The sequence below is a fragment of the Gambusia affinis genome, linkage group LG07, assembly GCF_019740435.1.
Source record: "Gambusia affinis linkage group LG07, SWU_Gaff_1.0, whole genome shotgun sequence".
NCBI classification, from domain to species: Eukaryota; Metazoa; Chordata; class Actinopteri; order Cyprinodontiformes; family Poeciliidae; genus Gambusia; species Gambusia affinis.
The window spans coordinates 3,797,002-3,808,992 of record NC_057874.1 but is presented as its reverse complement, the minus strand read 5'-3'; the positions used below and the strand labels follow the sequence as shown (position 1 = coordinate 3,808,992).

Here is an 11,991-nt window from a genome sequence, read left to right as displayed (position 1 = left end):
GCTGCTATGGATGAAGGAAGGAGATTGTGCTCACAGATTAACAAATATGTATTTTTTGCAGTCTCACAGGGTAAAATCCCTGTGCACTTCCAGGGTCCACTCCTCCTGAAATCTGGAACATAAAGTAGCTGAACAGTTTATATTCTTACAATTTGTTTTGTACAAAAACAAAGAAACATTTCACAGATCACTTGGCAAGTTTTCTCCTCTTAAAGGGGTTGTTTTACGTAGAATTGACTTTTTCTGAGCTTTAAATCGTGTTATGATGTTATTTTCTTATCAAAATCATACCTGGAGTGTTTTGATTCTTCCGTGCATGATTGAGAAATCCTTTAATCTCCCATGGCAACCGTTCAGCTTCATAAAACACCTGGGTTTATTCCCATGATATGACTTCATACTAAATCATTTTCATAATATTCTAACTCCGCCTCTCGAAAGTGGATGGATAGATGGATATTCTAACTTTCTTCTCATAATTTTATTTCTTATTTTTCCTGAGCGTGGCCCTAACACTCCGTCATAGACAACGCACTTGCTGCTCTTTTCCTTTCAAAAAAGTAAAATAATTGACTTGACAGCCGTTTCCACATTTTATTTACCTTTTATTTAAATGTTCTCGGAAATAATGGGCACTTCGAGAAGGCAAAACCCAAGTTTCCAGCGATTTCACACATGAAGCAAAAGCACTTTGAGGAGTGGACACCAGCTACATGCAGTACTGTTACACAGGATGACACAAAGCCCAAGTAGAACATCGTTAGAAAACAGCTGATTGAAGGAAACTACTGGCAAAACGTCACTTACAATAATCCAACACAAGGCGTGGAAGCCACATCGTACACCCTGGAACGAAGCAGAGGGCACGTAGAAAAACCTACATCAGAAACGGGAAATACTTCAATCATGTAAAAGGTATTTTACATGAAATAAGACATTTGCTTTCAAATGATAAACGTGAAAAAATTTAATACATTAATGTAATAAAAACAAGATTCCAATTATATTACCTTGCTAATATAGTCATTTAATTAAAAACTGACAGGGAAAGGAGGGAAACTGAGAACACAGTTGCAGTCGAATGTTTAAAGGTTTCTGACAAAAGGCATCTTATTTTTAATCAATGTTATCTGTAAATTCATAGGGAGATTTATTACATTTCCAGCCTGTTTGCGGTGGTGCCATCAACATTACGAGAGCAAAGTTTACAGTTAGAATACTAATTGAGGAAAAAGCTATAAAACCATGGATCTGTTTTCCGGAACAAACCCAGCGATAAAGCAGAGCTTGTCACATGTTCTTACAAGAACAACTTAAAAAACCTGCAGACCTCACAGCATCTATATGGAAGTATATTTGGCTCAAAAGTATTTGTGTCTTCTAACTGTGAGGTTGAAGTTTTGTATCTTTTATTTCTAATTGGGACCCAATTTTAAATGTAAACCTTTTTTAAAAGCGTGACTCAAAGAATACAATTTCTATACTTATACTTAATAATGTAAAGGCTGTTGTGTATTTTCCAGACACACAGTGCCGTTTCATAACACTATCAAGAATCTTCAGTTATTGCAAAAATGCTGCATATTTGTCAAATATGACATAAAAGATGATAGACTTCGTAATTTAAAATTGGGCCTTTGTCTCTTTAAGACAGTCTTTCTTCTGTTCTTTCTGACGCTCAGAAGAGGCGGAGCTCCAGCTGGTGTTTGCTAATTGCTGCTAGTCTGAAGGAGCTGAGAGGGGCCGTGCTCTGTGAGGCCAAAGTTTAGAAACTGCAGGTCCGAGGAGGAGATTTTACAGAACACTGCCCTTTTTGAAAGACTGAAAAAAAAACCCCATACAATTACAAAACTCCTACAGGATTTTCCTCTCTAATTTTAACTTCACAGCTAACAGGAACAAACACTTCCGAACCAAATATACAATTTAACGTCTCATGCAAGCAGACTTAAAAAAAGGGGTGTGTTCTTATGAAGTTGAATTTATTTCATTTGTGCAGAATCCAGATTGATTTTCCATAACCTACATTTTGTAACTTCAACAAAGGAATTGATTTCACCAACTTTTAGCTACGGAAGTTTGTAATTAAATGCCATCATACAGATCAGGAAGGACACGGTTCCTGTATCCCAGAGATGAACGTCTTTTGGTCCAAAATGTGCAGATTGATCCCAGAACTAAAGCCAAAGACCTGGTGTAGGGACAACAAATTCAGTTTTTTGGTGCGGCCATCACAAAGACCCAGTCTGAGTCCTATGGAGAATTTGTGAGACGGCTTACAAACCTGAAAGAGTTATGCCTTTTCTATCAGGCGGAATGAACCAGAACTCCTTCAAATTACTGTGAGAAACTTGTGGAAGGAGTCCTAAAAGGTTTGGTCCAAGTCATACAGCTTCCAGACAAATTTCTTTGATTTTGTTCAGATATAACCAAACTTCTAAATTCAAAGGAAGTTACAAAACAATATTTGAAAAATGTTATTGCTAAGCTTTCTGGCATTTAGCATTTTGTCATTCTAACCAACCTAAAACAAGAGAGGTTTGGTCCGATTTAGCCGCAAACAGTGAGAAACAATGTGTGTGTCTTTTTATTTGCTGTATGTAGATTTCTGGTTTAAACTGTAACTAGACACATCGCTAAATGAACATGTTTGGGAATTGTCAAGAAATTTGTCTGAAAGAACTTTAAGTACGGACAGATTCAAGTTTGGTTTTTAAACATTCAAGACCATGACATAAACGTTTGGCTGTACGATAATGTGACAAGAAAAGCATAGTCAAAGGAAGGAGACGGGTTCTGTGTCCCAGAGAATCTTTTTTAAAGAAGCTAAATTTGGTATTGCTCATTTTTGTTGACGTTTTTCAAAAATCCTGCTAAGGGGACAGATGTCTGATAGACATAAATGAGATGGAAAAGAACAGTTTTCTCTCACCTCTGGGTGTTTTTGTCATAATCTGATCAAATCCCCCTTCCCCCTCAAAGAAAAAAAAATTTACTGCAAAATAAACATGAATATTGGTGTCAGTTCTCCAACAAATGTTCATATGGAGACCACATGTCACATCACCATATCCAGGATTGTGTGGAAGCTGATGTAAAATCAGCAGAAAGCAAACAGTCTAAATGCCACCAACAGTTCATCTGTTCAAATACTGTCAAATATTTTTCAGGGTTATTCACACTCATCAGTAGTTGGATGAGTAAATCCAACTACGACCCTTAATAATGTTTCCATATGTGTTGCTTTCATAGTTAGGAAGAATCTGAATGTGTGTGTTAGATTTAAGGTCTACCATCTAAGCTACTAATTTCTTTTGCATGTGTGTCTCCTTTGGAGTTACTTTAACCAATATAACATTTTCTGGAGTGAACTAACTGTGGTTTATAAGCTTTTGCACTTAGTCCTGATGGTTTCTATGGTTTAGGGGCCTCATCTGAGAAGGGAAATGTTTACATCAAATCTAGCAGAGATTGGGGTCTGAGAGTCAATCAGGTAAGTTACCAGTGAAAGCGACGAGTCTTTCCGACCTCTAAATCAACCTTTGCAGCACCGTGTCATGCTTTCCATTACTGATAATAGGTGCCATGACAACTGCCCAGCCATTTACTTCAGGGAGGAATATCAATATCAATTATCTTTTTTTTTTTTTTTTTTTTTAAGACACCAATCACTTGTTTGCGAATTGCTATTTAGGGCTTTTCAAGTTTCAGTAGCAAAAACAGGTGAAAAGGAAGTTTATATTTCTTCAGCTGCTTTTTGTTTCAGAGACCGATGAAAAGTTGGTCAGCATAGTGAGAGATCATGTACCGTTTATATTTTGATAACAGTTTTTGATCAGCATCAAGTCTTCTCATTTTGTAATAACTTTTACAGAAACGTTTATTAATTGACCATTAGAATGTGACATTTGACATAAAAAAGAAAAAAGAAAAGAAAAGCAGATTGACTGGATAATCTGTTCTGAACTCAAGAAAAGACAACCTGGGGTTGTTGGAATGTCCCACACCATTTTAACACTCTGGTGGTAACCAGATCATTGATCTAGTTATCGTTATCATCTTCATCGCTGTCCCTCATCGTAATGCCTTGCATCCCTCCTTCCCTCACCGAAGCGGTAGCTTCTTCTAAGGTCAGCCGATTTCTTACGGTCTCATACATCTTACAGTTCAATGTTGAGTCCAGAACTCCTTGGAGACGGAAATCACGGTACTTTTTCTGTCACAAAGAACAACAGACAGTAAAGACACTGAGGAAATTGTTTTTAAAACTTTGTCTTTTGTCACAAATAAGACATTCTTATTCTGAGTTAAAAAAAACCCCCAAAAAACGCAAAAACATTTAGTTCTACAAAAAAAAGAAAAAAAAAAGAAAGAAAAGAAAATGCTAGTGATTAATGTCGACAGGCTGCTGCACAATCAAGGAGCTGAATTCTGTGGGGGTGAAATCTGGGAAGTTTCCATCAGCAGTTGGATGCAGGAGACATTTGGTGTGTTATGTAGGCCCATAATTGTAGAACGGCTTAAAATGTTGTTTTCATTATACGTTTTTTATTTCTGTTTCATACCTGAATATTCTCATGAGTATTCACAGAATCATATGATTACCGGTAGTTTACAAAATTGCCACGTATTCAGACATTGGTGCATTGCTCTCACTTTGACGATCCTGATGAGTATCTTCAGCTGGTAGACATGCAGCTGCAGGTCCATGCGGTCAGTCAGCCATGTTCCAACAAGATTCATGCTGCTGGTGTACCATTGCTGCAGCAAAGAAGCAGAAAAACAGAGTGCAGAAAGGAATCTTCACATGATGTACACAACAAAATACAAGATGTGACAGGCAAGGGAGGATTGATATATCTGTGTAAAATCTGACGTAGTTAAACCCAAGCACTGAAGATGGTTCCACAGTCTGCTCTATCTGTTCATTATTATTAATTACTATAAGTAAGTGATTTGTTTAATATTGTAGGGTTAAACATTCTTGAAAATTAATGAATATTTAGCAATGTCAAGCAGAGACAAAGTCCTTACATTTTAGTGGAGTAAAAGTAAGGATGGTAAAATGTCTCACCCTGATAACTAGAGCCTCTTTAACCAGTTCTCATGCAAACATGCTAAAAATATCAAGATGCATACTGCAGACAACAAAAAATGGATCCTAGAGGCATGCCTTGTTTAAGGTGTGAAAGGTTAAAAGTTATAAAATCTTTTTTTTTTGTGTGTTTTCTGGCCAGGCCCACATACTTTGGGGATGACCAACTTTAAACTTTGGAAGTAAAAATCTAAATTGTAGCTAATGTCTGGACAGTCCAAAAAAAATTATAATGTTTAATATTAGGATTAATATCAAACATGAGCTCAACAGAGCTACTTGTTCATAGTCTGGCATCACCTAAGCTCTGCTCACTAAAAACACAAAATAAAATGCTAAATTGCCTTTTAAACACATCATCTTCAACATGGATCATAAAACATAGACAGAATGTCAACAAGTTAAGAGGGAATTTTAAATTTGCTTGGTTTGCTGTAAAAGATGTAAACTGCAGTACGCAGATGAAATAAAACATTTGAAGTTTAAAGGAAAAAGATAAATCTATGACAACAGGCTTTCATGTTGGGTTTGTTCTCAAACCACTTCCAAATCAAACTACTTTAAGCTCAATATGTCAGGATATTAAATACAAAAGTCATATTGAAACAGAGTAAACATGCTAGTGTAATTTTTTACTTATAAAACTACTGTCATTTTCATCTTTAAAATATCACAATTTCCACTAAATTTCTATTTTAATCCAATTGATTGTGTAACTTTTAAATATTAAATGTTTGATCATTTGATCAGTACTTGCGTCGCCTTTTCACTAAATTCTTTTTCACTCTTATTTGAGCCATTCCTTGGACGTTCGCTTTTCCCTTTTACACGAGTAAATATCTGTTGAAGAAGTGCTGCTCTTACTCCAGTACGATTTTTGGGTACTCTGCCCACCTCTGAAAGTAGGATACCGCAGTGGTCACAACAGCCATGATTTAAACAATGTCTAAAATAAATGCACCGTGTTATTTTTCTGCTCTATAAAAGCCACTGAGTTTTCAAGCGTTGATTTTTTTACGTTTGTGCTGGGGACTCTGTAACAGGAAAATAAAACCTGAGTGGGACAACTCTTCTGGCAAGACATGCGTCAAAGACTTTGTCCTAATTAAGAGACAGTGAAGCACTGGGTGAGTACTAGTATATACGCCACAAAACAAGAGAAAAACAAATGGCTCAAGTTGAAGAGATGCGTTGGTACAGACCGCACAAGACTTCACTGGTCTTCAGGATTCTATGGCAGAAACATTTTTTAATCACACACAAGCCACAGCTAGTATCTTACTGTATATATCTGGACGTGAATCGATAATGCCCACATGCAGGTCAGGCTTGCTTAAAGGACCATATATGCCAGAGAGAATTGCTATGATGAAGCAGTGCTGGGGTGAATCAGTGAAGTGACCTGGTGCCAGCAGCCTCCTCTCTGTCACTGTGTGCCTGTGAAGGCTTCAGCGTGGCAGCAGGCCTGTGATCGCGCCCCGAGCACAACCCCCTGCTGAGAGGCCAGGCCTGGAGTGACTGATCCACTGACTGGCTGCTCTCCCTCCTCCCGTCACCCTCTCCTCCTTCCCTGCTTTTTCTGTAGATTTTTGCACCTTGCCACGCAGCTCCCATCTGCAGCCATTTTTTACAGCAGCCATTTTGTGCTCGTGGTTTTCAGCGTTTTGCTTTGTACATGGAAGCGGGCCTCGTTGATCAAACAATCTCAAGCAAATGTTATGTTACATTTAACGCGTCACTTTTCAATCAGTTCCATCTAGAGTCTGCAGAATGTAAGAAGTCTTAGACATTGGCCATAGATGTAATTTTGTTTTGTTTTTTTCCTCCTTTTTTACAAGTAGCTTCTCTTAGAATGAAAGTTTAGAAAATCAAATTAGTCAGTGTAGTAATCACATCTCAGATGTGTGTGTTTCAAAAGAAATATTTCATATTTGTAGAATTATGTCGTTTTCACACACAAACACACACAACCACGCATACATAAGTATCTCTTAGGTCTTTCACTAACAGAATTACCATCCCTTTTAAGTGTATCAACTTTTTTTCTTGCATTTGATATAATTTAACATTTTGGCATCAGGAAGACAGTTCAAGATATTTGTCTCCATAACCAAAACTGCCAACCACAGAGAGAAAAACACTGATACAGAAACACATGAATGATTCTTTTAGAGAGGAATTTGATTTCTACATGAATCTGCTATGATGTTATATCTTCATTTATCATTTTGTCACAGTTTAGCTGGTTGGTGCAATAACAATCATTTGATGGATTTAAGGTTTGGCCCAAGTTGTTATTTTACATTTCACACTGCAGATTATTTGATACTTTATTATATAAAATTGTTAGTTTTATGTGAAAGTCCAAAGCCAACTTTCTTTACATGTGGAAGCCAGACTTTCCTAACGTATCCTTAATAGTCAAGTTACCCGCAACTACAAACATTTGTATACATGTACAATAAATAAAAACATGAACAATAGCAGTAGGATGACATCAAGAAATAAAGATGTTAACATGGGGGGAGAGAAATTATTTGATGAAGATCAGCAGGGGGCTAGCACTTCCTGTCAGCCAAAACAAGCGTAATATGGCTCTGAATAAATAATGCCATAACCCGACAGGGATCAAATCTGTGACATTCTAACAAGCTCCATCTGAGGAAAGCTTCCATGTGTCGTCAGCCGCATTATCTCTGTGTGCATTTGTGTGTTTTGACACTTCAGAGCATTGTGATGAACCCCTACCTATACACAGGCGACATACATGCCATTGCAGCACACGCACGCGGAGTACGTCTTTCTATTTTCACAAAGACTTTCCATTGACATCCATTCATTTTTCATTCATTTCTATAGCCTAGCCCAGACCTTTATCCTAAATCTAACCATTACCTGTACATGCCTCACCCTAAACCCAACCTAAGTTCAGTTCACACAACATTACCCCAACCCAAAAACAGTATTTCTTTATATGACAACTGGGATTTGGGCCCCATAAGGAGAAGTTGGTCCTCACAATGTAGTATTAGCATCATAAATGGGCCTTACAAGGTGAGAAATGACAGAGCACGCCTACACACCCCTACACACACGCCTGCACACTCTCACATACACAAATCTACATCTGCTGGTCCATCCCCCTTTGAGTGAGAGCTGGGAGAGCGACCTCCTGCCCCCATCTGACACCAGCTCATAGCTCCTTCTGAAACCCCAAGACGCAGCCACACACCAAAACCTCACTTGTTTTCACACCCAAATCTTCACACAGAATTTTAGTCTTGGGGAAGAAGGGGAGGGAGCATGATGCAAAAAAAATTATAAATAAATAAATAAATAAATAAATAAAAGATAAATGGTACACCTCTCCATCTTCCTCCCCACATCCCTCTAATCTCTTTTAAATGGCCTGATGTCGGTCCAAACAGGAAATCTGCCGCTTATTAGATCAACTTGACATCCAGAGTTAATCAGAGATCCAATGTGTCCATGTGTGTGGTGGGCACACACACTTTAGTGCTGCAAGTTGCTTTCGAGTACTCTGCTGATGGCTTCAGTCAGAGGTAAATATAGTTTGCAGCGTAAGCAGTGGCCTCTTGAGTTAAAATACTGTGCATCTGGAACATTTTCTCCTTATCTTACAGCCATATTTCAAATAGTTTCAAATTAATCTCTCTCCTCAAAATAGTTTTGCACAGATACCCCAAATGTTGTGGTGGAAAATGTATTTTGATGTTTGCAATTTTGTTTAAAAAAATAGAAAATCATGGACTTGTAAGCATTCACAGCCTTTGCCAAGAAGCTCAAAATTGAGATGACGCTAATCATCCTTGAGAAGTTTCCAAAACTTAAATGTTGTCCACCTGTGGTAAATTCAGTTGCTTGGACTTCGCTTGGAAAGGCACACGCCTGACTATATGAGGTCCTATTGTCGACAGCACCGTCAAACACCAAGCATGAAGTCAAAGGATTGTCTGCAGACCTCTGAGACAAGACTGTCCTGAGTCACAGGGCGAGAATCCAGAAACATTTCTGCTACTTTGAAAGTCCCATTGAGCTCAGTGACTTTCGTCTTTGGTCAATGGAAGAAGTTAGAAACCAGCATGACTCTTCCCAGAGGTGATTGGCCATCTGAACTGAGCGATTGGGAGGGAAGAGCCTTAGGGAGGTGACCAATGGTCACTCTGTCAGAGCTCTAGGGCTCCTCTGTGGAGAGAGGAGAACCTTCCAGACGCTCAACCATCTTTGAATCACTCCACCAATCAGGCCTGTTTGGTGGAGTGATCAAACAAGACCCAGTTCTCAATAAAAGTCACTTGGCAGCCACGTGGAGTTTGCTAAAACGCAAATTAAGGACTCCCTGGTCTGATGAGACAAAGATTGAACTCTTGAACAAAGATTGAATGCCAGAGATGTTTAGAGGAAACTCCACCATCTGTACAGCTGAGAACGGTGGAGGCAGCATCATGCTATTGGGATGGTCTGCAGCGGCAGGAATTGGCAGACTGGTCAGGATAGAAGGAAAGATGAAGGAAGACATCCTGGATGGAAACTGGCTCCAGATCAGTCTGTACCTCAAACTTGGAGCATTCATGCAGATGAAATGCAGCAAATGAATACATTTTCTAAACAATACTAAATGCTACTGGCCGTACAAACCAATGGATTTATTTACTTATTCCCCTTTCATTGAAATGAACAAACATCCAGAAATATTTTAATGCTTTTCTAGACAGCAGAAATGGGCAGTTGTAAAAAGAAAGCAAATAAAACTATCATTAAGACATACAGATACAGAGACACCAATATTTTTTCTCTTAAAAGCAGAAGCTGAGTAGAATCCGATAGAGGGATGCTGGCAGCTTTTGAAACTCCCTTAAGTGAAACACAACCGTGCAGGATATTGATTTGGTGGTACACTGGATCCTCTATGTCCAATTATATACTTATGTTCAGTTAATTAAAATATGCATTTCCATGAGGCTCATTTGTCATTAAGCAGGTACCAACGACAAACCCACATTTCTGTTCCCATTTTAAATGTTGTGTCTTCATTGGCTGTCAACAGAAAAGCATGGTAATAAACAGAAAAAAAGCTGAGAGTGATAAATCTATATGATCCATTTCACGCAGTGAATTACTGAAACAAACTTTTTAATAATATTCCAATATCATTATTAGGATAATTTTAATATGGACAGTTAATGATGAAGGTCCTTATATGTTGATAATTATAAATAGATGACGCGCAAGAAGAAACAAACATTTAATCTCCTGTTGAACACAAAAATGACGTCATTTAGTTTAAAAGCTAGTATGAACAGACTAATAGGTGCACAAAAACTACTTTCCTTTTCTAAATAAAATTAATGCCAAATAGGGCTGGCATTTCATTCTGCCATCGAATGCTTCTAACACAGATTACTCTTAAATGTGTTAAAACAGACCATCAAATGGCCTTTAAAGACATGCACACACACACTTACAGAATCTCATAAAAGGCAAGTGATTTGTTTGGTCAGAGGCTCTCCTTTGTGGGGCTACTATGGAGCTTTTGTGTTGTGAAAGCCAGGAATGTTAGAGGTAAGGAGGGGCCTCACTGCAGGGAGCACAGAGGGATTACAACCAACCTGGGACTCTACCTCTTTCTGCCTCTGCTAATCATGTGTGTCTGTTTAAGTGTTTAGTTATTTTAGGACGTCATTTGAAACTTTCCCGAGTAAAAAAAATAAAAATAAAAATAAAAAAAAATAAAAAAAAATCACTGAATCTATGGAGTGCACAGCTGTGTATAAGAATGAAAGAGTATGAGCAAATATTATCAGGTGTAAATTAAGGCCAATGCACTATTCTTATAAAGGGAGCAGGGGAAGGGGAAGTTTTAATTAAGTACACTGGAGATGAACAAGCAAGATTATGTCTTTATTTAACCAAAATGAGATAATTATGTATGCTTCTGTTTAAATACAAATAACATAAATAATTTTAAATGTCTTGCTCTTTTTTTGGTTTTGGATTTTATGTGTTAAGTAATTCCACTTCCATTTATGGATCAAAACGGCAATTTTAGAGGGACCTGACCTTATCAACTTACTGTAAGAGTAACTGTGTGTTTTTGGAGCCTAGCCTAGCATTTCATGGTCATACAGCCTGGCATCGAGCTGATGGTGTCTAGACTCAAGGCTGAACAATTCTGGAAAAATCATTCACCCTTGAGTGATAGAGGACATGAATAACCAGTAAATGATTTCCATATAAAGATAAATAATTTGAAGTACCTGAAGACACAATGTCTTGAAATCAAACAGTTGTGGGTTCACTCGATCTGTTGCTGTGCCCCCACGCAAAGACGTTAACCCCAAATTGGTGCATGGATACTTGGAAATGCAGCTGGGTCAATGTGATCAATGTAAAAGGAACATGGAGCCATTTTATAGCACAATAAAGTAATTATGTTACCTTCAGTTGCTATGAAAATGCTGTAAATATCAAAGACAAAGGAAGTTTGACTTTGCATCATAGCTTTATTTGTCATCTTTCCAACACTTCCCCTTCAGAATGTCATCACAACAATTCTTCTCCATGCTGTCCATTTCTACCATGCTTAGGAGCTCAGTAGTCACACAGCTCCAGAAGGTGTTTGTCAATTGCTGCTGCCACTAGTCTGATGGAACTGTGTGGGGGAGATCTGGGAAAGAGGTGCTCAATGGGGCTGAGGTCTGAAGCTCCAAGACGGAGCTTTGGGTACACAGGCTGCACATTGTATGAGCCATCAAATGGCTGCCATGGGACTTTCAAAGATTCCTCAGACATCAATGAATGAGTCAAAGCAACACGATTTAGCATAATACCCCCCTTTAAAAATTCAAACACCAGACATACTGTAATATGTCTAA

The 11,991-nt window shown here is 38.1% G+C and overlaps 1 protein-coding gene across 8 annotated transcripts in view; it reads right to left on the bottom strand.

Annotated features, from left to right (window-relative positions):
- Window positions 1–590: 590 nt before the first annotated feature.
- LOC122833698 (calcium-dependent secretion activator 1) overlaps window positions 591–11,991 on the bottom strand; it is an 82,871-nt gene continuing 71,470 nt past the window's right edge. For 7 of the 8 annotated variants that reach the window (XM_044121486.1, XM_044121491.1, XM_044121492.1 and 4 more), the window contains 2 exons: window positions 4,657–4,761; window positions 591–4,216 (listed from right to left, as the gene is read on the bottom strand). In XM_044121486.1, the coding sequence (XP_043977421.1) occupies window positions 4,043–4,216; window positions 4,657–4,761 (279 nt within the window). In that variant the 3' untranslated portion in view covers window positions 591–4,042. The remainder of the gene's footprint in view (window positions 4,217–4,656; window positions 4,762–11,991) is intronic. The other variant, XR_006371029.1, reaches the window with a different exon arrangement.